The sequence below is a fragment of the Salvelinus fontinalis genome, chromosome 40 (assembly GCF_029448725.1).
Source record: "Salvelinus fontinalis isolate EN_2023a chromosome 40, ASM2944872v1, whole genome shotgun sequence".
Classification (NCBI taxonomy): domain Eukaryota; kingdom Metazoa; phylum Chordata; class Actinopteri; order Salmoniformes; family Salmonidae; genus Salvelinus; species Salvelinus fontinalis.
This window is the reverse complement of record NC_074704.1, coordinates 16,916,203-16,944,177: the sequence shown is the minus strand read 5'-3', so window position 1 is coordinate 16,944,177 and position 27,975 is coordinate 16,916,203. Positions and strand designations below refer to the sequence as shown.

Genomic DNA, 27,975 nt, shown 5'->3' with positions numbered 1-27,975 from the left:
AGCCTTTAGTCATTGATATGGTCGAATCCGGAAACTATAATTTCGAAAACAAAACGTTTATTCTTACTGTGAAATACGGAACCGTTCCGTATTTTATCTAACGGGTGGCATCCGTAAGTCTAAATATTGCTGTTACATTGTACAACCTTCAATGTTATGTCATAATTATGTACAATTCTGGCAAATTAATTACGGTCTTTGTTAGGAATAAATGGACTTCACACAGTTCGCAACGAGCCAGGCGGCCCAAACTGCTGCACATACCCTGACTGCTTGCACGGAACACAAGAGAAGTGACACAATTTCCCTAATTATAAGAAATTCATGTTAGCAGGCAATATTAACTAAATATGCAGGTTTAAAAATATATACTTGTGTATTGATTTTAAAGAAAGGCATTGATGTTTATGGTTAGGTTTGGTGCAACGACAGTGCTAAATCATCACCCGTTTGGCGAAGTAGGCTGTGATTCGATGAGAAATTAACAGGCACCGCATCGATTATATGCAACGCAGGACATGCTAGATAAACTAGTAATATCAACCATGTGTAGTTAACTAGTGATTATGTTAAGATTGCTTGTTTTTTACAAGATAAGTTTAATGCTAGCTAGCAACTTACCTTGGCTTCTTGCTGCCCTTGCGTAACAGGTAGTCAGCCTGCCATGCAGGCTCCTCGTGGAGTGCAATGTAAGACAGGTGGTTAGAGCGTGAGACTAGTAACCGGAAGGTTGCAAAAACGAATCCCCAAGCTGACAAGGTAAAAATCTGTCGTTCTGCCCCTGAACAAGGCAGTTAACCCACCGTTCCTAGGCCGCCATTGAAAATAAGAATGTGTTCCTAACTGACTTGCCTAGTTAAATAAAGGTGAAAAAAAAAAATCTATGTCCAAAAATACTGATTTCCGATTGTTATGAAAACTTGAAATCGGCCCTAATTAATCGGCCATTCCGATTAATCGGTCGACCTCTAGTAGTCATCGCAAGTATAGTCATCATGGCTAACCAGCCAACCAGCGGTTTTGCTCAAAAGGAGGTTTGTAGGTTGGAGATTAGCAGATGCCAGCTGCTGCTCTGGCCCTGAGCAGGTCTATAACCTGATTCAGTTCAGTGATTATGCGCTGGTACCCTGTACTGATTGTATGAAAATGTCGCTGGATCACTGCATATTGTTATGAATATCATCACGGCATTATCTCAGTGCCATGATTTCATCCCTAAATGTTGTGATAGTGATGATAGTATCACATGTCCCTTTGGACAGTGAAGTTCAAATTTAGCCGCGAGGAACAGGCACATTGGCAATGCACATTGGAACAGACAATGCACATTGGTCAACATTTCTGCAACTGTGCCAGATTTAGCCAGGCGGATCATTTTCATCTGTCGTCCCTGGGCAGTTTGTTATCTTCACAGTTTGTAGGCCTCACATCTTCATCCAAGGAAGTCAACTTCCAGACAGTCAAATCAAGTTATTGGCTAAAAGATGTCTAAACCTTTCCAGGGGCCAGTCATTATCCCAGCATTTCTGAGATGCCAGCCAATGGTAAGATGGAGGGTTAAATGAGGTGTAACGTTACAAAGCCCTGGTTGTGTAACTAGGCCTCCCCCCACCACAACTAGACCCACACATCTGCCATGAATTACTTCTCCAGATTCTTTCCATAATCTCCCTCGTTGCTCTGGACTGATGGCGTCCAGTCATTTACAAGGGGCTAATTCAACCATTTCTGGAACGTGTCGTTAAGAAATGCGAAGCGCTGATGTTCTCTTGAATGAAACCATGTGTTGGTTGAGAGAAGAAACGCCCATGTCAGCATGGGGATTTCAAGAGTGGACTGAACTCGCATCAACGGCAACACTGTCCCTCAGTAACGTAGTTGTCCAACAGCAAGGCTTTGTGAGATTGAAGAGAGGAATGGCCTCTGGAAGGACTCTCCCTTGTGTTTGGATAGGACATTAGATCCACTCAAGGCAGATCTATATTGGCCTCATAAGCTTTGAGCAATAAGCCTACATTTGTCTCATGGGAACCCTCTCCGTCACTAAATTAACTAATGTCTTTGATTATAGTCTCAAAGATAACGAAATGTTAAGTAAATGGTGTGGAGGAAAATTCCCGTGGATGGAGACCTCATGTGCAATGTACGGTCTAGACTCAAAACGAATGTGGGTGTGGGTGTGTTATTACGATGTAGGCCTAGTGTGTACACTCTGGGACCCACTGCATCCCTTGACCCACTTTGTACCAATAAGACCTGTAATGGTTTTTATGGCCAAAGTTCTTTTGAAAAGAATCCAAGGCTTTGTGCCTAGCCCGCCTCGTCCATCCTGTGAGTACTAGAACACACTGAGTACACACAGAGATTGTTGTTAGTCCTATTGAAAAAGAGACCTGCTACATTTTTTAAGGAATTCCAAGTAGAGCCAAGAAAACACAGGCTTGATCAAATTTTTGGAATCAAATCAAATCTCATCGTATTTGTCACATGCGCCGAATAGACCTTACCGTGAAATGCTTACTTACAAGCCCTTAACCAACATTGTAGTTCAAGAAATAGAGTTAAGAAAATATTTACTAAATAAACTAAAGTAAAAACAAATTGTCAAAAAGAAAGGTGTCTTGCTTTTACCTGGTTCAGAAGAACATTGATCAGATGCAGTTATGGATGCTGAAAGTACTTGATGAATTACGGTACTGATTAATGTGTTTAATCAAATTCAATCCCTCATTTCCTCTACGCACTTAGAAAAAAGGGTTCCAAAAGGATTCTTCGGCTGTCCCCATAGGAGAAACCTTTTTGGTTCCAGGTAGAACCATGTATGGTTCCATGTAGAATTGTCTGTGGAAAGGGTTCTACATGCAACCCAAAGCTGCTCTAGTTGGAACCAAAAGGGTTCTACCTGGAACCAACAAGGGTTATTCAAAGGGTTCTCCTATGGGGACAGCTCCGGAACCCTTTTAGGTTCTAGATAGTTTACCATGGGATTGTACCATGGTACCGTGGGATTTTTTTTGCCTAATAGTTGGAACAGGTTGTGTGTACCATGGGATTTTTGTTAGCCTAATAGTTTACAATTGGCTCATTCATCCCCCTCCTCTCCCCTGTAACTATTCCCCAGGTCGTTGCTGCAAATGAGAACGTGTTCTCAGTCAACTTACCTGGTAAAATAACGGTAAAATAAAAAATAAATAAATAAATAAAGTTGGAACAGCTTTGATTGAGTTAGCCTGCTCTGTTCCTTTTCTCATATGTTATGGAATTGAGATAACATTTGTCCCACCCCCCCCCACCCCCCCAATTTCCAAGTCTTTGTGGCCCTAAACTCATTCAACCTGCAGGGATTTTTTACCCTGAATATCAGCAGATTCAGCACTCTGATGTTTCCAGCTGCCAAACATGGGAATGATGTCCCTGGAGACACTCTGCAGTCTGAGCACCTAAACGTCCGTGCCCTCCAGACAGAGCAGAGGTCTAGCTGTTTCTTTAGCCTCCCCTGAGATCCACGGCAGGCCCGGCAATACTGCAGCACACAGCCATTTTCCCTGGAGATATAATACGAGCGTGGTTGATGTCATAAACCTATAAAGTTCTGGAATATGCTGACAATGATCCATTTCTATAGCTCTTCCCCTCCAGGGGTTTTAAAACAGCTGGCATTAAGCCAGTGGAGCCAAATGCTCCACCATCACTATGCCAACGCTCCACCATTATTATACCAACGCTCCTTTGTACCACATTGAAGAAGCTAGAGAATATCCATTACCCTTGTTTTTTTTGCAGTGACCAAACCTCTCTGCTGGCCATTAAAGTTCAATGGTAAGGAATGCAGGGGTGGCCATTGGGCTGCTGTATATCCTCTGGGTGAATAAAGAATAAATCATTGTCTGCAGAGGCGGGAGGAGGCTAAGAGGACTCCTAACGACCCTGGGCGTGGGAGGAAAGAAGCCACACAGGACACTGAGGGCAAGACCTGCGGATCACCCGTTTCCTTTCCTGTCCGGGGTTAGGGTGAAACTGACTGCAGCTATAGCCAAGTCATCCCTTTTCTGTTGTGTTTTTGGTTCTGTTGTGACAGTTCAAGGATAGCGAGAGAGGAATGACGTTAGAACATTGAGGAATGCGTTTGATCTCACCCGTGGAATTCAGCCTCGGTCAGGCCTGGATTGAACGATACAAGGGATGGGAAATGTAATCTCTGTCTGAGTTGGACCTCTCAACGTTCCATGGTGTCCAAAGTGTTCAGTATGCTACATGTGCTTCTCCCTTTGAAACACCTTTCATGTTTCGTCTTGAATTTAATTTATTAGAACATCTTGGCTCAGGAATACAATGGCTTCAGATCAGGAGCCCCAGGTCCACGTTCTCCCCTTTGTTTTGGCCTTGGCTTGGACTGAGCCCTGGTCGTTAGAGGAATGCGATCTCCCGTGCTCTAAAGGGGCCTTTCTGACGGTCCGGCAGGTGGTCTTGTGGCTGGCCTCTTTCCGGGAAGCTGTAGATGAGATCACAATCACTCCCTCAGTTTGTGTGACTAATGAAAAATTACTTCAAACCACTACCCGCCAAATTCCTGCGCGGTGCGGTTGGTCGCCCGTCTCGGGACAGCTGGTTCTGTTTCTCAGCCAGGTCTGAGCCACATTGGCTGTCCACTCATCTGAAGAAAATACACAATGTGCCGTGCTCACAGTGAGAATTCCTCTCTGTGTTGTCACCCAGCATGGATTGGCTTTTGGCAGAGCTAGCATACAGTAAATGAGCCCTGTTCAATGTCATCAGGGCCTTCGTAAGCTCTTAATAATGGGATACTTTTTTGTCATCAGACTTTCAACTGCTGGGTTTTTCCCTCAGGTCAGTCTCACGATGGCAGGTGTGTGTTACCTTGCATTATACCCCATGATCTAAGTATTCTAAATATTGAAGTAGGACAAGGCCTCAGGTTCTGGCTTAATTGAGATTCCCTTTCCTTACTTTCTGTCACTCCCCGTCACTCGCTCTGTCCTTGCTGTGGCAGCTGTAGTCCAGTGGTACACAACCTGTCTCTTGTAATTTATCTCACTCCTGAGGTAAATATTAAACACAGATTTCCTAAATGTGTACTGTACCAGGTGCCTTGGTCTGGGTCACTTAACAACACACACTGAATAAATGTCCAGATGTCCGGGGCTGTCTAACTTCTCAAAATGATGAATCCGCCTAGCTAGCCTAGCCTATCACATTTCCTGTCATGTTTTGTCTTTGATCTTCATGTCTTGTCCCTGTGCTTCCCTCTGCTGGTCTTATTAGGTTCTTTCCCTCTTTCTATTCCTCTCTCTCCTCCTCCCTCTCTCCCTCCCCCGCTCTCTCTCTCTATCGTTCCGTTCCTGCTCCCAGCTGTTTCTCTTTCTCCTAACGACCTCATTTACTCTTTCACACCTGTCCCCTATTTTGCCCTCTGATTTGAGTCCCTATTTCTCCCTCTGTTTTCTGCTTCTGTCTTTGTCGGATTCTTGTTTGATGTTTGCTGTTCTGTGTCCTTGTTCCGCCCTATCGTGTTTTTGCCTTCATCAGATGCTGCGTGTGAGCAGGTGTCTAGTGGTCGCGTCTCCAGTCGTTCATCTCTACTGACGAGAGGATTTCAGTTTTCCTGTTTTGTTTTTACCTTAGATATATCAGGAGTATCGTTTTTTGTCTAAGACTGGAATAAAGACTCTGTTTCTATTTCGTCGCTTTTGGGTCCTCCTTCATCAGCATAACAGAAGAATCCGACCAAGAATGGACCCAGCGACTACGGATTCTCTCTACACTACCGTCAAGTTCCAGGGAGCAATGCTCGGCAGACACGAGCAGGAATTGTCTGCTGCTCGTCAGGCCGTTGAGACCCTGGCCGCTCAGGTTTCCGATCTCTCAGGACAGTTTCAGAGTCTTCGTCTCGTACCACAAGCTACTTCCTGGTCTTCCGAGTCTCCGGAACCCAGGGTTAATAATCCACCATGCTACTCTGGACAGCCCACTGAGTGTCGCTCCTTTCTCACCCAGTGTGATATTGTGTTCTCTCTCCAGCCCAACACATACTCTGGAGAGAGAGCTCGGATCGCTTACGTCATATCACTCCTTACTGGGCGGGCTCGGGAGTGGGGCACAGCTATCTGGGAGGCAAGGGCTGAGTGTTCTGACGTTTATCAGAACTTTAAGGAGGAGATGATACGGGTCTTTGATCGTTCAGTTTTTGGGAAGGAGGCTTCCAGGGGTCTGGCTTCCCTATGTCAAGGTGATCGATCCATAACGGATTACTCTATAGAGTTTCGTACTCTTGCTGCATCCAGTGACTGGAACGAGCCGGCGTTGCTCGCTCGTTTTCTGGAGGGACTCCACGCTGAGGTTAAGGATGAGATTCTCTCCCGGGAGGTTCCTTCCAGCGTGGACTCGTTGATTGCACTCGCCATCCGCATAGAACGACGGGTAGATCTTCGTCACCGAGCTCGGGGAAGAGAGCTCGCGTCAGCGGGGCTTCTCTTCTCCGCATCTCGACCATCTCCTTCCATCGGCTCAGAGACTGAGCCCATGCAGCTGGGAGGTGTTCACATCTCGACTAAGGAGAGGGAACGGAGAATCACCAACCGCCTTTGCTTCTATTGCGGTTCTGCTGGACATTTTGTCATGTCATGTCCAGTTAAAGGTCAGAGATCATCAGTAAGCGGAGGGCTACTGGTGAGCGCTACTACTCAGGTCTCTCCATCAAGTTCCTGTACTACCTTGTCGGTCCATCTACGCTGGACCGGGTCGGCTGCTTCCTGCAGTGCCTTGATAGACTCTGGGGCTGAGGGTTGTTTTATGGACGAAGCATGGGCTCGGAAACATGACATTCCTCTCAGAGAGTTAGGGAGGATCACACCCATGTTCGCCTTAGATGGTAGTTCTCTCCCCAGTATCAGATATGAGACACTACCTTTAACCCTCACAGTATCTGGTAACCACAGTGAGACCATTTCTTTTTTGATTTTTTGTTCACCTGTTACACCTGTTGTTTTGGGTCATCCCTGGCTAGTATGTCATAATCCTTCTATTAATTGGTCTAGTAATTCTATCCTATCCTGGAACGTTTCTTGTCATGTGAAGTGTTTAATGTCTGCTATTCCTCCTGTTTCTTCTGTCCCCTCTACTCAGGAGGAGCCTGGTGATGTGACAGGAGTGCCGGAGGAACATCATGATCTGCGCACGGTCTTCAGTCGGTCCAGAGCCAACTCTCTTCCTCCTCACCGGTCGTATGATTGTTGTATTGATCTCCATCCGGGGACCACTTCTCCTCGGGGTAGATTATTCTCTCTGTCGGCTTCCGAACGTAAGGCTCTCGATGATTATCTGTCTGCTGAAGGCATTCAGATGGATCCCGCTAAGGTCCAGGATGTCAGCGATTGGCCTGTTCCTAAGTCACGTGTCGAGTTACAGCGCTTTCTCGGTTTCGCTAATTTCTATCGGCGTTTCATTCGTAATTTCGGTCAAGTGGCTGCTCCTCTCACAGCTCTGACTTCTGTCAAGTCTTGCTTTAAGTGGTCTGGTTCCGCCCAGGGAGCTTTTGATCTCCTCAAGAAGCGTGTTACATCCGCCCCTATCCTTGTTACTCCTGACGTCACTAAACAATTCATTGTCGAGGTTGACGCTTCAGAGGTGGGCGTGGGAGCCATTCTGTCCCAGCGCTTCCAGTCTGACGATAAGGTCCATCCCTGCGCTTACTTTTCTCATCGATTGTCGCCATCGGAACCCGAGGGGATTCTCCCTGAAGGGCGTGTTGTCGGGTTGACTGTCTGGGGAATTGAGAGACAGGTAAAGCAAGCACTCACTCACACTGCGTCACCGCGCGCTTGTCCTAGTAACCTTCTGTTCGTTCCTGTCTCTATTCGTCTGGCTGTTCTTCAGTGGGCTCATTCTGCCAAGTTAGCTGGTCACCCCGGCGTTCGGGGTACGCTTGCTTCTATTCGCCAGCGGTTTTGGTGGCCTACTCAGGAGCGGGACACGCGCCGTTTCGTGGCTGCTTGTCCGGACTGCGCGCAGACTAAGTCAGGTAACTCTCCTCATGCCGGTCGTCTTAGACCGCTTCCCATTCCTTCTCGACCATGGTCTCAGATCGCCTTAGACTTTAGTACCGGTCTGCCTTCGTCTGCGGGGAGGACTGTGAGAGCCGCCAATAAACGTAGGATTAAGAGTCCTAGGTATTGTCGCGGTCAGAGAGTGTGGCTTTCCACTCGTAACCTTTCCCTTACGACAGCTTCTCGCAAGTTGACTCCGCGGTTCATTGGTCCGTTTCGTGTCTCTCAGGTCGTTAATCCAGTCGCTGTGCGACTGCTTCTTCCGCGACATCTTCGTCGCGTCCACCCTGTCTTCCATGTCTCTTGTGTCAAGCCTTTTCTTCGCGCCCCCGTTCGTCTTCCCTCCCCCCCTCCCGTCCTTGTCGAGGGCGCACCTATTTACAAGGAACGGAGGATCATGGACATGCGTTCTCAGGGACGTGGTCAACAGTACTTAGTGGATGGGGAGGGTTTCGGTCCTGAGGAGAGGAGTTGGGTTCCATCTCGGGACGTGCTGGACCGTTCGTTGATTGATGATTTCCTTCGTCGCCGCCAGGGTTCCTCCTCGAGTGCGCCAGGAGGCGCTTGGTGAGTGGGGGGGTACTGTCATGTTTTGTCTTTGATCTTCATGTCTTGTCCCTGTGCTTCCCTCTGCTGGTCTTATTAGGTTCTTTCCCTCTTTCTATTCCTCTCTCTCCTCCTCCCTCTCTCCCTCCCCCGCTCTCTCTCTCTATCGTTCCTGCTCCCAGCTGTTTCTCTTTCTCCTAACGACCTCATTTACTCTTTCACACCTGTCCCCTATTTTGCCCTCTGATTTGAGTCCCTATTTCTCCCTCTGTTTTCTGCTTCTGTCTTTGTCGGATTCTTGTTTGATGTTTGCTGTTCTGTGTCCTTGTTCCGCCCTATCGTGTTTTTGCCTTCATCAGATGCGGCGTGTGAGCAGGTGTCTAGTGGTCGCGTCTCCAGTCGTTCATCTCTACTGACGAGAGGATTTCAGTTTTCCTGTTTTGTTTTTACCTTAGATATATCAGGAGTATCGTTTTTTGTCTAAGACTGGAATAAAGACTCTGTTTCTATTTCGTCGCTTTTGGGTCCTCCTTCATCAGCATAACATTTCCCTTCTAAGGACCCATTTCCCAGGAAAGATCCACTTTGGAAATGGGAAACTAGATTTGCTGGGTCTGTCTATTTTTTTATTTCCCATCTGTAAGTTGATGTTGGTGGCTGAGGACCAACTCCTGGTTCTGCCCGTATCAGAAGCCCTGCCACTGCTGTTTAATGGCCCCATATCAGAAGCCCTGCCACTGCTGTTTAATGGCCCCATATCAGAAGCCCTGCCACTGCTGTTTAATTGCCCCATATCAGAAGCCCTGCCACTGCTGTTTAATGGCCCTATATCAGAAGCCCTGCCACTGCTGTTTAATGGCCCCATATCAGAAGCCCTGCCACTGCTGTTTAATGGCCCCATATCAGAAACCCTGCCACTGCTGTTTAATGGCCCCGTATCAGAAGCCCTGCCACTGCTGTTTAATGGCCCCATATCAGAAGCCCTGCCACTGCTGTTTAATGGCCCCATATCAGAAGCCCTGCCACTGCTGTTTAATGGCCCCATATCAGAAGCCCTGCCACTGCTGTTTAATGGCCCTATATCAGAAGCCCTGCCACTGCTGTTTAATGGCCCCATATCAGAAACCCTGCCACTGCTGTTTAATGGCCCCATATCAGAAGCCCTGCCACTGCTGTTTAATGGCCCCATATCAGAAGCCCTGCCACTGCGGTTTAATGGCCCCATATCAGAAGCCCTGCCACTGCTATTTAGTGGCCCCATAGCAGAAGCCCTGCCACTGCTGTTTAATGGCCCCATATCAGAAGCCCTGCCACTGCTATTTAATGGCCCCATATCAGAAGCCCTGCCACTGCTGTTTAATGGCCCCATATCAGAAGCCCTGCCACTGCTGTTTAATGGCCCCATATCAGAAGCCCTGCCACTGCTATTTAGTGGCCCCATATCAGAAGCCCTGCCACTGCTGTTTAATGGCCCCATATCAGAAGCCCTGCCACTGCTATTTAGTGGACCCATATCAGAAGCCCTGCCACTGCTGTTTAATGGCCCCATATCAGAAGCCCTGCCACTGCTATTTAGTGGCCCCATATCAGAAGCCCTGCCACTGCTGTTTAATGGCCCCATATCAGAAGCCCTGCCACTGCTATTTAGTGGCCCCATATCAGAAGCCCTGCCACTGCTATTTAGTGGCCCCATATCAGAAGCCCTGCCACTGCTATTTAGTGGCCCCATATTAGAAGCCCTGCCACTGCTATTTAGTGGCCCCATAGCAGAAGCCCTGCCACTGCTGTTTAATGGCCCCATATCAGAAGCCCTGCCACTGCTGTTTAATGGCCGTTTCAGAGGCCAGGGGCTTTGCCTCTTAGACCTCATTCACAAGCAGGCACTCCACAGTGTTTGTTTTTGTGAGTGTTATCTTGACTGCTTTAAGCACAGATGACGGCTAACAGGGACCAGGCACAGAGGAACAGTCCACAATCCCCTATTGACCGCCTGCCAGCTGTTTGCTGTCAAAGACAGCTTTTCAGCTTGTGAACGCCTCTCGACCAATCATAATGCCTTGCCGGAATTAACTGTTTTATAATGAGACGGTAACAGGAAAGGGGAGAGGATTGGTGCATGTAGGCTATGTCAGAGAGAACATACACAGTGTACAAAACAGTACAAACATCTTCCTAATATTGAGTTGCACCCCCTTTTGCCCCCAGAACAGCCTCAATTTGTTGGGGCATGGGCTCTACAAGGTGTCGAAAGCCTTCCACAGGCATGCTGGCCCATGTTGACTCCAATGCTTCCCACAGTTGTGTCAAGTTGGCTGGATGTCCTTTGGATGGTGGACCATTCTTGATACACACAGGAAAAAGTTGGAAAAACCCAGCAGCATTGCAGTTCTAGACACACTCAAACCGGAGCACCTGGCACCTACGACCATACCCAGTTCAATGGCACGTAAATCTTTTGTCTTGCCCATTCACCCTCTGAATGGCACACATTCACAATCTATGTCTCAAGGCTTAAAAATCCTTCTTTAACCTGTCTCCTCCCCTTCATCTACACTGGTTAAAGTGGATTTGACAGGAGACATCAATAAGGGATCATAGCTTTCACCTGGATTCACCTGGTCAGTCTATGTCATGGAAAGTGTAATATTTTGTACACTCAGTGTAAATACAGTATAGTCTGACTAGACCCTTATGCACTGCTGGAGTCCTGCCCGATGTACAGGCTTATAACTGCTCCTGAGGTGTTATACTAACAAACTGACCACTCTAATGCTATAATGGGATAGCTTTTCCATACCTCTCCACACATTGTAGACTGCAAAATTGGCCAAGTCCAGCAATCCTTCGCTCCCCTGCTTGCTGAATTACAGTCAAACTGTCAACAAAGTTTTAGGATGTTGGACCTGGTCCTTCTGAATGTACAGGCCAGGGCAACAAAACCCACATCTCATTTTATTGTGGAAAAGCTGTAAACACCCAATGTTCCTCAGTCAGTCAAATGGATAGAGCAGTCCATACATGTTTAATGGAGGTGTTTTCTGTATATGGCCAGGTATTTGTCCATACATGTTCAGTACAGGTGTTTTCTGTATATGGCCAGGTATTTGTCCATACATGTTCAGTACAGGTGTTTTCTGTATATGGCCAGGTATTTGTCCATACATGTTCAGTACAGGTGTTTTCTGTATATGGCCAGGTATTTGTCCATATATGTTCAATGGAGGTGTTTTCCGTATATGGCCAGGTATTTGTCCATACATGGTCAGTACAGGTGTTTTCTGTATATGGCCAGGTATTTGTCCATACATGTTCAATGGAGGTGTTTTCCGTATATGGCCAGGTATTTGTCCATACATGGTCAGTACAGGTGTTTTCTGTATATGGCCAGGTATTTGTCCATACATGTTCAATGGAGGTGTTTTCTGTATATGGCCAGGTATTTGTCCATACATGTTCAGTACAGGTGTTTTCTGTATATGGCCAGGTATTTGTCCATACATGGTCAGTACAGGTGTTCTTCGTATATGGCCAGGTATTTGTCCATATATGGTCAGTACAGGTGTCGTCCATCCATATAGTAGATGTGAACGAGAGGCTTGCCTTCTGCCTTAGAGTGAAGCCGTAATCACAGACGCCTGTCAACGGCGTGAGAATTTGCGTGCGAGAGTAGCGAGCGTCAATTCACATACACTGTATAGCGTATGCCAATGAAAATCCATAATAAACAGTTATCTATGTTCCCTACGAAGCCCCTGAGAGTTATTGTTGTGAGTTCCTTAGATGTCCTACGGGAGCCACCGTACCTGTGCTAAACCCAAGTTGTTTATAAACAACCAAGTCTTTCTTGTTCTTCTACGAAGCGGTCCTCAAGTTTTCCAGCCATAGCCTGCCTAAGCTATATTTCTATGGAATCAACACAGGTAGGCTGCAACCTTAGCTTACTGCCCAATAAATTATAAACTACATCTTTAGTCTACTTAGCATAGAGGAATTGTAATTATCTTCCCTAATTCTTTTCTACAAATGACCCCATGCAATCTATCTGCTTGTTTTACCAGAATTGCTCCGCGTAGACGCGAGACAAATAGACTTTCTTGCTAATTTGACGCGCTATGATGCTGTTGACACTCGCGGCACGTCTGTTTTCTCTCACTCATATGCATTCTATTTCCAGCACGAGCACACTTTTCGTTAGAATTGAGCTTGAGGCTCGTGGCTGGCAGGGATGTGAACTGGAATGTATGGCATGAGTCTGGTCACTGCATTATTCCAGCAGGGGGATCTGAAGGGGGGGGGGTAATGGGGAAGCAGTCTGCCCACAGTCTACAGTGTGAGATAGGCCCTATCCCCCCTGTCTCGTGGCTGGTTGGAACTTCCTCTGGAGGAGCCAGGCCAACCAACAATTATCTTCATTTTGCTCTGGTTTTGACTCTGGTATCTGCTGACTGACATACTACTACTCACCACACAACACTTGGATGATGCCTTTATTTGTTACAGAGTGCGTCTGCTATAAGTTATCAGTGCTCAGAGTTAATTTTGAGACATTTCTTCTCTTTTTTCTGAAACTGATGAAAACTAGACGATGCTCAATTAAAGCTACAGATCACCAGTTTGTCTTCATTATCCACCACGGTCCAGTGGATGTGTTGTACCTCTATTTATATCAAACTGGTTTCTGAGCTCTTCCTCCTTCAAAGCCACTTTGTTAACAGCAAAAGTGACCTCTGGAGCTGGGCTTTCTGAGGCGAGAGTTTACACTCCATTGCCTCTCTTTAATGCCGGCATGAGCCTTCAATAGCGGAGGCTGGCCCAGGCCCAGCGGGCCACAGGCTCACAATGAGCTCACTGTCTGTGGGCTGAGATCAGCTCCCTCTGCCCCCCTCTGCTCTTCTCTCCCTCGTCCTATCCTCCCTTGTCTCCTCTCCGTCGCAAACGCCACACACAGAGCCACTGTGCTCAAGATGTCCTCCAATTTTTCACTTTGTCGCAGGTTTGACAGATGGTGACGTGTGTTTTGTTTTTGTTGTCTGTGGTCTATGGAGGAGCTGAAGTGCATCCAAGCCTGGTGGTTAACTTGTTAATTAGGCTGTAAATTATGAAGTAATTATTATATTATTTTGAGCATTAATAACAAAACTTTGGTACTGCCTTTTTCCCTCCCATTAGTCCATTACTAAAGAATTGGCCAAACACTGTACAACTGAATAGGTTTTTAAATCATTTTTATTCTCTCTTCAAGTATTTTAACAACCAATCCTCTCCTATTCCGTGGAGCAGCCTCTTGAGGACATCCAAAATAATCAAGTCATGTGAAGCTGGAAAGAACACTACCAATCATGTGAATCCCACACAACGGTTCTCATGACTAGGCTATAAAACAATGTTACAGACATAACAGCTCTGCTTGGTTCCCCATCTATGCCCAACATGGCTTCTACCCCTCAAATAGTCATCAGAGTTTTACGATCTTGGAGAGGTTGTTAAGGTCGATACATTGGCATGAATGAATGGAATTCGAGAACGTCCCCTTGAATCGATTATAGCCTTCCCGCGTCTGCTCCCGGCCAGATAAAGTGAGAGATGTTTCCACAGCAGGCTTGCTGTCTGGGCTGTGTTTGCGTCTGAAAGAGATAGGGGTTTTGAATGTAAAGGGAGACACAGGAAGGATGAGATAATGGGGTGTGTGCGTGCTTCTCAGTACGGCCATGCGTAGAGCAGCGGATGATGACATCATACCATGAAATGCCTGTAAATCCTTGTGCATCAGTGAGAATGTGTCAAGCCAGGCCCCCCGCCCGTCAAAGCCAGGAAGAACCTGCTCAAATCAAGGAAGTGGCACTGTCCCTGATGAGCCATCCAGCTGTGCCTTAGTCCCCCCCCCCCCACCCTGTTTTCCTCAGGCATCCCTTCCTCCAGAACAACCCATCCAGCTCTGGCCTCTCTCCTCTCTCCAGTTCACTCTTTCAAACCAGCTCTCTCCCTCCATCAGAAGACCGGGCCAGGACGGCCTCTCTCTCTGTGACAATACTGAGCCAAATTAGAATAGTTACGGCTACTGTAGCGAAGGACATTAGCATTTTGTAAGAGTTTGTGCGTGCAGAGTCTCATGGTTGAATGATTGCCCTCCTTCCACCACAAGTGTTATTTTATTGATGTATATCATGTTAACTGTGCTGGGCTGGAATTGCAAATGAGCTCACCCAGGACAGAAATTGAATCCAAACGTTCCCTCCTGAAGGCCAGGTCAAGACAAAGCCTCACCTTCAGGGAAATTGCACAACTAATCAAGTATCATCCCTTCCTCTGATGCCTTTTAAAGGGTCTTAGTCTATTGCACAGGCATGTGTTGTAACTGTGTCCAGGGGTGTGAAAGACCTTAATATCCGAGAGAGAGAGAGAGAGAGAGAGAGAGAGAGAGAGAGAGAGAGAGAGAGAGAGAGAGAGAGAGAGAGAGAGAGAGAGAGAGAGAGAGAGAGAGAGAGAGAGAGAGAGAGAGAGAGAGAGACAGGGAGAGAGAGATGCTCTGGTTTAACGGCTAGAGAATCAGGAAGAAGAAGGAGGGACCCATTTGAAGTTTTTGAAGTAACTTACTGTGAGTCAGCCCCATGCTCTGCCTCTTACTGTGAGTCAGCCCCATGCTCTGCCTCTTACTGTGAGTCAGCCCCATGCTCTGCCTCTTACTGTTAGTCAGCTCCATGCTCTGCCTCTTACTGTGGGTCAGCCCCATGCTCTGCCTCTTACTGTGAGTCAGCTCCATGCTCTGCCTCTTACTGTGGGTCAGCCCCATGCTCTGCCTCTTACTGTGAGTCAGCCCCATGCTCTGCCTCTGTGGGTCAGCCCCATGCTCTGCCTCTTACTGTGGGTCAGCCCCATGCTCTGCCTCTTATTGTGAGTCAGCCCCATGCTCTGCCTCTTACTGTGAGTCAGCTCCATGCTCTGCCTCTTACTTTGAGTCAGTCCCATGCTCTGCCTCTGTGGGTCAGCCCCATGCTCTGCCTCTTACTGTGGGTCAGCCCCTGGCTCTGCCTTGGTGACAAGAGCCCAGCCCTCGTCAGACTCACAGCCAGAACTGACTACAAAGGTCTATCTGGCGTCAGTGGCGAGCCACTGGAGCCCGGAGGAAGGGACTCACTGCAGAAGGGAAGGGAGCTGATGGCCTTTGTCTTATCTGTGGTACTCCAGCTCTGCCAGGCATGTGACACAGCTGAGAGGCCTGAGGAGGCGCTGATGCTGGCAGCCGAACCACAGTTAGTTCCCATGACCTCACACCTCACCACCCCCCTTACGCTCCTCTACTGCCACTCTCTGGTGCTAACCTGGCCGGCAGCCACGACCTTGGGTTCATTTGGAGCCCACTGCTTCCGGGGACTGATGGATGCCTCCCATTGTGTCAGTTTGGTCTGATGGCAGACAGTTTGGTCTGGTGGCAGACAGTTTGGTCTGGTGGCAGACAGTTTGCCGCAGACAGTTTGGTCTGGTGGCAGACAGTTTGGTCTGGTGGCAGACAGTTTGCCCTGGTGGCAGACAGTTTGGTCTGGTGGCAGACAGTTTGGTCTGGTGGCAGACAGTTTGGTCTGGTGGCAGACAGTGCTTTATGTGGTGTTATACGAGTGCGAGGAATGAAGTCTTAGAAACATGATCTGGTGGCAATTACTTGGACTACAAGCAATCATTCTTTACCTACTAAATGTATTATAACTTTGTAACTCTGTAATATGATCATAATGATCAATACTTTGTATTTATGTACCTTTTTTCGAAATGTTTTTTTTCTTCTTTTTTGAGTGGCAGCCCACAGGTAAATACGATATGAACTGAATATTGAATTATATTCATTTGTATATTGTACCTGTACCCCCCCCAACGAAAAAATTACAAAATGAATAAAAATGTGGTTACAAAACAAATCACAAATATTTCCATCACAGTGCCTATTAACTGGAGTGCAAGGCAATGTTGACAGATGTTAAGTAAGGTACAGTAGCATCAACCACCAGTATGTGTAGAGCTGTTCTGACTTTACAGTAACTTACTGTAATCTGAAGAAGTTATGCAACCCAGTGTCACATTTGGTTACAATTAATCAAATCCACTCGAGTTAAGAAAATTAAATCACTGGAACACTGTTTGATCGAAACGCAACTTGTCTGTTAACCCATTGGTGCCCCCGTTCACCTCAGCCAATTAGATGAGAAGGAGCTCAGTGATTGGCTTGTTGTCTGCAAACTGTCCCAACCTCGCTGTTACTTCAAATGGGTTCCTCCTTCTTCTTCCTGATTCTCTAGCCGTTAAACCAGAGCATCTCTCTCTCTCTCTCTCTCTCTCTCTCTCTCTCTCTCTCTCTCTCTCTCTCTCTCTCTCTCTCTCTCTCTCTCTCTCTTTCTTTCTTTCTTTCCTGCTGACTGTAAATCACATTGATGCTCTGCTTTCTTCCTAGAGAGCTGTGTTTCTGTCATCAGCCCACCAGTTCTGTGATACAGGGCTCTAAAATAACAAGACTGTAAATACAGAGAAAGATGGCCTTTGCAGTATTACGCCTACCGATGGACATAGCCGACATACAGTCTTAGACTTAAAGGTGTTATTTAGACCTTAAAAGGAACCGACCCCTTTTGGTTCCAGGTAGAACCCTTTTGGGTTCCATGTATAACCCTTTCCACAGAAGATTCTACATGGAATAAAAAAGAGTTCTACCTGGAACCAAAAAGGGTACTCCTTTGGGGGACAGAGTGTAGCTTTCAGCAGGTTTACACTCAGCTTCCCTCAATTCCCCAGCCTAATAGCGACAAGGTACACTATCAGCCCTTATCTCTGTAATGCAGAGGTTTGGCACTACAAAGCTTTCCTTTGAAAGACTCCTCGATTCCTCCTCCATTTTGTGTGCCTGTGAAATGTCTGGATCCTGAGGCTTTTGAAATGTTTAGTCAAATTACATTTCGTTCCTGGTGCAGACAATGACCTTCAACCTGTTTGAAGGGAGTATCTCATTTGATGGCAAACTCACCAAGCTCAGTAAAGTTGGCTATGTTCTGTAAAATGACTTTGGTGTACATCTGTCAGCCAGTGATACATTTGGTACAAGACCTCATTTCAGTTTGAAAGAGGGATTTTGGGGAATGGGCCATAGCCGATGAGCATGCTAAATGCTGACACTGTATAATTTCTCTCCCCATTTCTCTCTCTCTCCCCATTTCTCTCTCTCTCCCTTTCTCCCTCTCTCTCTCTCCCACTACCCCCCCCCCTCTCTCTCTCCCACTACCCCCCCCTCTCTCTCCCTCTTTCTCTCTCTCCCTCCCAGACCGAGAGGACCAATCAATTCTTTGCACGTGAGTAACCTCTGAGCCATTTCTGCTCAGCCCTTTTCTTCTCTCTTTCTGTGTTTTGTGTTGCATGTGGGTTGCTGGATTTACAGGAAAGTGTCTTCTCAGTTTGATTCCTTGCAATCAGCCTGCATAGTATCATACCCCACTTAGTTTGGAGCAGATGGTTTAGAAAGGCAATGCAGCACCAGCTTAATTGCATAACATTCACAATTCAATTATCTTAGTTATGTGCGTCTCTTCCTCACTTAGTCCCGGAAATGAAATGGAGAAATTACCTGCCGCATTGCATTCCTGCAGAAGCTCTATTCAACTAAGAAGGAAGTGTAGCTTATTGAAGCCGACGTGAATGTACTTAGCACTGATTATAGGTCGAAAGAGGAATCAATTGAATTGAACTAGAACAGAGCCAGAGGCCTCTATAACTATTTTAAAAGGAGCAACTCGGTAACACAGAACAGTGAGACAGACACTTACGGGAAAGAGACTTAAGCTTGGGGCAGGGAAGCTGGGAAATGTTTGGTATTTCTGGCACACACACACACACACAACCCCTACCCGTTGGCTGTATTCCAGTCTAGCGCCCAATATCTACAGATGACAGGAATGCTGCCAAGAAAAATGTCAGCGTGGCATCTCATCGTAAGCCTCTGTGACAGGCCTACACCGATGATGTGTGAAAGAGTATACAGGGTAAAGTTTCTCCAAGTGTGTGTGTGTGTGTGTGTGTGTGTTCTCTCCCTGCGCTGGTCTGAACCCGATCCACCACCACCCGAAATTTCCCTGGAACCCCCAGGCCTACAAGCCACCAGTCAACAAATATTTTCCTAGCCTCTCACCATACATGACTAAGTCTGGGGGAGCATGGGAGAATTTGGATGGATGTCGGAAGTGTGGCTTGAACACTATCATAAAATCTCACATCTGCTATGATGCATTTATATGCCAACTGTGACTGTGACACACACACACCCACTGTAGGAGACGGTGGTCATAGCAATGTAAACGCTGCACAGAGATGCCATGTGATTCTAAGTCAGTCCCTGAGAATATGAGCCGTCTCCTCTTCAGCAAGGCGACCCAACCTGAGGAATCTAACACTTCCAGTTCAATGCCAACCTCAGGGACATTTGACGCAATCACTCACGCACGGGCCGTGTCCAAAATAGCAACCTAATGCCTATATAAGTGCACTACTTTTGACCAGAGCCCGTCATTTCATACGCAGCCAGAAATACCCTCTGCTCCCGGTGGTTATTGAGCTCAACACTAAACACACAACTCATCAGGCGTACAGCATATTCATAGTATTAGACTAGACTACCATAGGACTTGGCCACATGGCCAGGTAAGGGGAATCTGCAAGGAACAATCAACACAGGATTTTGTTATGGTACCGGTAATTGGTTTTACACTCAGTGAGTATTCAGGGGCCTTGTCATTTATTTGAAGATCATCATGTCGTTAGTTTTATTTTGCAGATGATTTTGCTCAAATAGATATAACCTAGCGTTGAGCTTGAGATCGGGGAGAAAGTTCAATGTTAACCGCCAGCGATTACGTAGAATGAGTACCTATTGTAAAACCACTGGTATGCATTGTGTGTTGATGTTACTGTACAGTAAGTGTCACTTGGGGATAGGACTCTGTCTGCATGGCTTGAAGAGCTTGCAAAAACATACTTCCTTGCTCTAAAGCTGTCATCGCTGTGGGTCGGGGAGTCCCACACTCAACCACAGCCGCTGAACTAAACTAGCGCAAAGAAAATAAACAGCACATATAGATACACAAAAGCCCTGCTACACCGCCTCATCCGATAAACCTCTCAAATGTGGTTTATTTTCACTTAATTTGTTGTTTAGCGGAGTTGCACGGAGCAGAGCTTGGCTAGCTCTCTCACCCACAGCTCAAGACTGTTTATGGAGTTTCCCAAGTGCCATAATCTCCTCACAAAAACATCTGCCAGTCAGAAAGACAGTTCTGACACACACACACACACACACACACACACACACACACACACACACACACACACACAGACACACAGACACACAGACACACACACACACACACACACACACACACACACACACACACACACACACACACGTCATTCTTCTCCATCAACTAACCCAGGAATCTGTCTTGTATGTTTTCTGTCTTCTCAGAGGTGAATCTGGTGCTGGCAAGACAGAAAACACTAAAAAGGTCATCCAGTACCTTGCACATGTGGCTTCTTCCCATAAAGGAAAAAAAGACCACAGCATTCCTGTAAGTGTACGTTTCTGTATTTTCTTTCTCTATATTCCCCCTGCCATGTTTATCTCCCCACCACACCTCTAGATCTCCCCCTAAACCCTGTTCTGAAGGCCACAGTTACAGTATGTCTTTCTATTGAGGGGTAAGTGATGAAAGAGGAGTTAACAACTTGTACGGCCCACATTGTCCCCCTAATACCAGGCCAGTCTGATCCACAATGTCCGCCTAATACCAGGCCAGTTTGATCCACAATTTCCCCCTAATACCAGGCCAGTCTGAGCCACAATGTCCCCCTTATACCAGGCCAGTTTGATCTACAATGTCCCCCTAATACCAGGCCAGTCTGATCCACTGGTATTTACAGTACAGTGGATTAACTCCAACCCTAGTTAATCCATATCAGATAATCCGTATGATAATGGGGGAATAATGATTATAGGACAACAGTGTCTGACAGTGAACATGGGCTGTGTGATGAGGTCACCAAAGGGTCAGGTCCTTCTGTAGTTATATGATGCTGGTACATTACCACGGCAGTCAAAAATAGGCTCATTAAGCAATTAGGCACGAGTGGGTGTGGTATATGGCCAATATATCACAGCTAAGGGCTGTTCTTAGGCACGAAGCAACGCGGAGCTATTATAAACTGGTTACCAACGTAACTAGAACAGTAAAAATACATGTTTTGTCATACCTTTCCGCGAATCATCATTCAGGGCTCAAACCACCCAGTTTATAAAAATTAACCCATTGATAAAATGTGCCAATATATAGATGTTTTTTTTTGCATAACATGCCTGTAAATGTGTTAAGAGTCCATATAGACGAGCTCCAGTCCCATGATGATGTGTGTTGCCAAAGTGAATGCATCCTACAGTAGTACCTATAGTGGGCTCTATAGATTGTGCAGGCGTGCACAACCCACTAACATATTTGCGTTTGTTTATTTGCAACAAACAGCCAGAGTCGCCTAAACCAGTAAAACTACAGGCAAGTCTTTACACTTTCTTCTAAACACCTCGTTCATGTGCATGTTGCATCACCAACTTTCTGCTCTCAAACGGACCGACTGTTATGTAAACCTAGTGACAATTTAATATATTTCTTTGTGGCTACAGCCTGTTTTGTGAAATGGCACCGTTTGTTATTTTCTTGTACACTGTGGTGAAGCATGTATGTGTAATGTTGACATCTGCGTAAAAATTAGACAAACAAAGTTTGGGTATTGACCCAGATTCTCTTTCTATCAGGCGGAAAATAATCATGTCGTAAGTTAACTTTAAATCTGGCATGAATATTGATGTGAATGCAGCTTTTCCATGTATACCTGTGGGTCAATGCACTGTACTGTAGTGTAAAATGTGCTTGCAAATGTTGTTATTCCACACTAGATGAAACATTCATATGCATGCCTTTGCTGTGTTTGGTCGCCACCAGTCAAAGTTTGGCAGACATGCCGTACTATGCGAGCTATTTTTGTACAATGCAGAGTAGAAGTTGAGCAGTAAGACGTTGAAATAGAGATGAATAGAGATGACTAGAGATGAGTCTGAAGGTAGAACTGACAAACACACACACACACACACACACACACACACACACACACACACACACACACACACACACACACACACACACACACACACACACACACACACACACACACACACACACACACACACACACACACGTTCTTCTATCCTCGTGGAGACCTAAAATGTATTACCATTCAAAATCCTATTTTCCCTAACCCCTAAACCTAACCTTAAAGCCTAACCCTAAACCTCTAACCCTAATTGTAACCCTAAACCTAACCCCTAAGCTTAAAGTAGCCTTTGTCCTCATGGAGACGTGGGAAATGTCTCCACAAGGGAGAATTTTCCTTGTTTTACTATCCTTGTGAGGGACATTTGGACATTTCAGTCCCCCACGAGGATTAGAAGAACAAGACCAAACACACACACACGGGGTCAGTTAATGGACATTACTGAAAAGCAGACTGTCTGGCTGTGGTTGTCATGACAGTAGTTAGTTCAGTAGCTTAATAATACTCTCAAGGCTTTTCAACCAGCTGCTGTAGGTCTTGTTGATATTGTTAAAAGAATGGAAACGGCACATGAGGGCAGATGAGCAGTGTTCTGAATAAAGATGTGGTGCTCACTATGGCACACTGCCCCAAGGCTAATATGAGAAACATATGGATTTGCAACCGTCAGTGAGATAGCTTCTTGGAATAGAGCCTTTCAGAATAACATATCCATTCCCCTGCTTCCTGTTTTAATGTACTGCTGTACATTTCACTTAAACCGTTTGCCTTTATGCATTATTTAGCCTAGTCCAAATTGTCTTTTGAGTACCTGTAATTGTCTTCCTTGGTGTGTATGTACTGTATGTATATCCTGTATGTGTGTTTAGTATCCATGACCATTAACACTTCCTGTTTATTTCCATGGTAACATTTGACAATCTACCCATTGACTACAGAGTGGAGCCCTGTTCTATGTGAGTAGCATGTAGTCCGTCCCTCACCTCTCTCTCACCCACCGTACTCCACTCACTAGACAAGCTCAAAACACAATGGGTAGAATATCCTGTTAAGGGGCTTCTATTGTCGCTGTGTACTATTCTGTATATCTGTCCCTTTTATGGGTGTCAATGGGGGCCCAATAGCAGCTTCTGTTTCTATCACCTTTGGGACACTAAACTAGTTTAGTTTTAATCCACTCCATGCGCTGTATGGTGTCCCTGTTCTTACCTATAGTTGGCACTGCCTCTTTCAAATATCTCCGATTCGGGAAAATAAACATTACTTCCTAGTTTAATACATACTAATAAACACGTTTCCCACTTCCTAACTGCCATATCCCATTTGAAACAATCATACACCACCAATCATAAACAGTGCATTTGTAATATGTTCCACTGTTATACTGGCAGACATTGAGCAAGACTCCTGTCAGGACCTCGTCACAATCTTTTCTCCCGCGTCCAATTTGGCTCCCGGTGAGCCTGCTGGAGAACTTTTCACTCGCGAGGTGCTGGTGTTGCCAAATAGCCATAGCAGGCTTTACTAAATAGTCAGTTTGCTTCCTGCTAGCTGGAGCTGGAGCTGGAGTAGGAATCTGGAGGAGAGCAGCTAGGGAGGGAGAGCCAAGAGGACCACTGCCCAGAGCTCAGCTGAACGGAGAGAGGGCCATGACATGGTCCAAGACCTACAACACCCTCCCCTCTGCTTAGTCTACTCAGACCCAGCCACAGAACGCCCAGCAGGGACAATAATGGGGATTTTAATCTTCGTACCTTATTGAATTCACCACGGGATGTTGACTGTGGATTTTGCCATTTGTGTCTCAGTGGTAGTTCTACTTAGATCACTAATGAATCCCCTTAGAACTGCTTCTTCCTGTCTTCGCAAGTCTTTCATCTTCTCCCTGCTTTGCCATGGGGGAGGAGTTTACACAGAAAGTTATTCTGACCTCCCCTGGAGGAGTGGGGGTTTGTTCCTGTTCCCCAAACCACAAACAAAAGTCCAGTTGCCTGCGTCATTTGCACTCTCCCAACAGTCACTGAAGTGGTATTCTGCTTGTGGACTTGGAGCAACTCGTGAAACAACTTGTAATGTCTGTACAGCAGTGACTCTGGTTGTGGACTTGGAGAGATTTGTAATGTCTGTCCAGCAGTGACTCTGCTTGTGGACTTGGAGAGATTTTGTAACGTCTGTCCATTGACTCTAGTCTGTGGAGCAGATGTGACTCCACAACCCTACCTGGCCTCTTCCTTGAAGATTTAATGGGACAGTTTTTACTGTTCCTCTGGCTCTCCAGTCTCCACAATCTGGGCCAAAGCACTGCCAAAGGCCCTAACACTGATAACAAGTGAGGTTAAACACGCTACAAAGGATGTTTCCCAAGTTACAGAGGAAAGATTGAGAATAGAGAGGAGTTATTTCACAAAAGATTACATTCATTTCGTAGTCGTGTCAATGTTAACGGGATATTAAGTGGTACGCGAACAATTATGTTATCAACAACTATATGTCCCTGAGTTCTTCCAGGCCCCCACCAGTTGTTGTCACTGTAGTGATTAGCCTCTTAATGTGGCTATGATGGTTTCCAGACACTGTTCATCAGAATAAGTGTAACGCATTCCATCAACAGTCATTTTATGGTCTTCTTGCTCACATAAACCGGATTATGTGGTACAATACATGTCCCGGAGGTCTTCCAGGCCTATCAGTTGTTGGCACGGCGAGTGATTAGCCTCCTTACATGACAATGATGGTTTCTGGAATCTGTCAGAACAAGAGTAACACACTCCGGAACGCTGGAATGTGGGTCAGCTTGTAATGCTCCTAAAGTGGACCCCTGCTGGTGTTTTGTATTCACCCCTTTGTTCCTACCCTCTCCCCAGTCTGGTCCCAGTCTGTAGACTGAGTTTGGCAGAGATTTGCAGCTTGTGGACATTAAACGGTCTCTATTATGTCCTCTGTTCTAGTTTGTTCTAAAGCGTGTGGTGTTGTCAAGTTGTGCCATAAAGCACTGCGTTATAGAGACAGCGTGTGACAATGACTATAGGAAATGGTAAGACTGCACTAACAGATCTGAAACCGTGCTATAATTTACAGTCTGTGCAATCTGCCACTGGCAGGAACGGGCTTCTTCAATTCATTCCTGCCTCATTGTCAGCAGCACGAAAACTCAATGAAAACAGCAGCCGGGCTCTCAGGCCCAGCTCTGGCAGCCAAAGATCACATTACACGTCTCACGTCTGAACGCAAGGCTGATTTCCTAACCCCTAACTCATCCCACAGACATCCCTGGAAAAACGCCACCGTCTTGAGCGATCAAAATGTGTCTGGTGAGCTTGACGTAATGGGAAAATCCCATTCCCACCTAGCCGCAGAAAAGAAAAGCTCAAAGTATGGGCCATGTTATTTTTTTGGTGGTCCATCTTGGATTCCCCGGTCATGACCAAGCCTAGAATGAGGTTCTGAATGGGATCATAATGGGCCACCTGTCTAAACATCTGCACAGGGTCATGTCCATTACGGTACACTGTAGCAACAGAAGATGAAAACCAGTGTTTCTTATTGGACAAGTTTGGATACCACCTTTACATTTTAGAGCGTTTTGTTCCATTTCATACTTATTGAACATTCTATTCCGCCCTGGCAGTCAGCCAGATAGGGTCTACGATAGGTGTGAGAAGTGAACAGAGCACCGTTCCCTCCCTCCCTTAACGGGATCTCTAATGATGACGGATTCTTCCTTATAGGATTGAGTGTGTCTCTGGCCAATAGGATATAGTGTCTCTGGCTTGTGTCAGTGTGTTAAACAGGTCTGTTTCCCCAGTATCTGTCACTGTGCTAAACGATTGAGTCCTTTTCTTCAGGATCTCTATCTCAATCACTAACTGGAGAGATATGGCCTTCCTCTCTGAGTCGCCTCATTAGCCCCAACTCATCCAGCACCCACCCATCCGCCTGGCTCACAGCAGCTAGCTGTCCACACGTCCTAAACCACCACGCTGGAACACAGCTGTGTACTGTGGAATATATGAGACATCTGTGGATAGATTTATTGGTTTGTCTGTTGCACAAATATACTGGTACTTTTTATGATCGTACTGTGTACTTCGACAGTGTAAACAGGGATGGATTTGATTAGGTTGTTTTACAGGCTTGATGGTTAGACAATGGCTTCCATCATCAAGACGGCGCCGACAGACATGGCAGCTCTGCTTCTCGCTCCTAAGCAACTTTACAGTATTTTTTTTTGTTATTTCATAAGCATTTCGCTACACCCGCAGTAACGTCTGCTAAATATGTGTATGCGACCAATAACATTTGATTTGATTTGATTTGATGCCTTTGATGTTGGTCTCACAGTAGAAAGAGGAGATGCAAACCCAGAGTCCAGATGGGTTTGAACATTCGCTTGAGGATGTGTTGAGCTTCAGCTGAACCATATGCGGTGTGGGGAGAGTCATTGCAGTTCTGTTGTGTTCCACCACTGAGCAACAAGGCTCAATCAATCAATGAAGTTTATTTTATATAGCCCTTCGTACATCAGCTAATATCTCGAAGTGCTGTACAGAGACCCAGCCTAAAACCCCAAACAGCTAGAATGCAGGTGTAGAAGCAGGTTCTAATCCATTCCATTCCAAACCCAGAGGTTCTACACTGAGTGACCAGACGTCAGGAAACACGTGTCGTTAACGCACAGAACAGGCCCAATTTATTCAAAGAAATTAGATTCTCTCCTCTCTCTCCCTATCCCACCATCTCTTTAGTTTTAGTTGGACGTACTGTTGTAGGATATTGAGCAGAGAGACTGTAAAGTGGTTTCCTGAACATGCTCCATTGATCACATCTGTCTTTTACAGCGTTGCAATACCTGTCGTTTCACTCTCTTTTCGACTAGTTTTTATGGTCATAAACATGACTGGAGAAACAGTGTCCGTCCGCCTACATATGTTTTATGATCAATAGTCTGTGTGACACTATGTGATTCTTAGATTGACATTAACGAACATTAGAAGGGTGATCAGTCATTGTGTGTATTGGAAAAATGTTTCTCCTGGGCCAACATTTTTTTGTGCTTGTTATTTGTAAAAAGTTTAGTTGGGGGAAGGGGGCATATGTGCTTGGACCCAGTGCTTTGCTGTAATACCGCACCTCTTTTTCAGGGTGAATTGGAACGTCAACTCTTACAGGCCAACCCCATCCTCGAGTCCTTCGGCAACGCCAAGACAGTGAAGAATGACAACTCGTCCCGATTCGTAAGTAAAGCATGTATGCATATTTCCCCAAAAGAATGCCATTCTCAAGACCGTATCAAGCTTCATTTGAAGTCTTCCCTAAGTTTATAATGTATGTTCCTCTGTGGCTTACTAAAAGCCACTCATGCCATCTCACTCACTATCTCTTGCTCAAACAACTGGCACTTGAGACAGATTTAGCTGGCATGTGTGTTTGTTGCAGTAGACTCCAGGACAGTAGAGACCAAGATGAATGTAGTCTACTCTAGACCCCAGGACAGTAGAGACCAATAGGAATGTATTCTACTTCAGATCCCAGGACAGTAGAGACCAACAGGAATGTAGTCTACTCCAGACCCCAGGACAGTAGAGACCAACAGGAATGTAGTCTAATCCAGACCCCAGGACAGTAGAGACCAAGAGGAATGTAGTCTAATCCAGACCCCAGGACAGTAGAGACCAACAGGAATGTAGTCTAATCCAGACCCCAGGACAGTAGAGACCAAGAGGAATGTATTCTACTTCAGATCCCAGGACAGTAGAGACCAACAGGAATGTAGTCTACTCCAGAACCCGGGACAGTAGAGACCAAGAAGAATGTAGTCTAATCCAGATCCCAGGACAGTAGAGACCAACAGGAATGTAGTCTACTCTAGACCCCAGGACAGTAGAGAACAACAGGAATGTAGTCTAATCCAGACCCCAGGACAGTAGAGACCAAGAGGAATGTATTCTACTTCAGATCCCAGGACAGTAGAGACCAACAGGAATGTAGTCTAATCCAGACCCCAGGACAGTAGAAACCAAGAGGAATGTATTCTACTCCAGACCCCGGGACAGTAGAGACCAACAGGAATGTAGTCTAATCCAGACCCCAGGACAGTAGAGACCAAGATGAATGTAGTCTACTCTAGACTACATTCCAGTAGAGACCAGATGAATGTAGTCTACTCTAGATCCCAGGACAGTAGAGACCAAGAGGAATGTAGTCTAATCCAGACCCCAGGACAGTAGAGACCAAGATG

General features: G+C 46.1%; 1 protein-coding gene across 15 annotated transcripts in view; it reads left to right on the top strand.

Annotated features, from left to right (window-relative positions):
* The window catches only part of LOC129839747 (myosin-10), an 89,969-nt gene that overhangs the window by 18,767 nt on the left and 43,227 nt on the right, over positions 1-27,975 (top strand). For 2 of the 15 annotated variants that reach the window (XM_055907373.1, XM_055907363.1), the window contains exons 4-9: positions 17,911-17,938; positions 20,101-20,209; positions 21,152-21,181; positions 21,442-21,459; positions 22,676-22,693; positions 26,879-26,971. In XM_055907373.1, the coding sequence (XP_055763348.1) occupies positions 17,911-17,938; positions 20,101-20,209; positions 21,152-21,181; positions 21,442-21,459; positions 22,676-22,693; positions 26,879-26,971 (296 nt within the window). The remainder of the gene's footprint in view (positions 1-17,910; positions 17,939-20,100; positions 20,210-21,151; positions 21,182-21,441; positions 21,460-22,675; positions 22,694-26,878; positions 26,972-27,975) is intronic. The other 13 variants (XM_055907375.1, XM_055907367.1, XM_055907376.1 and 10 more) reach the window with 9 other exon arrangements.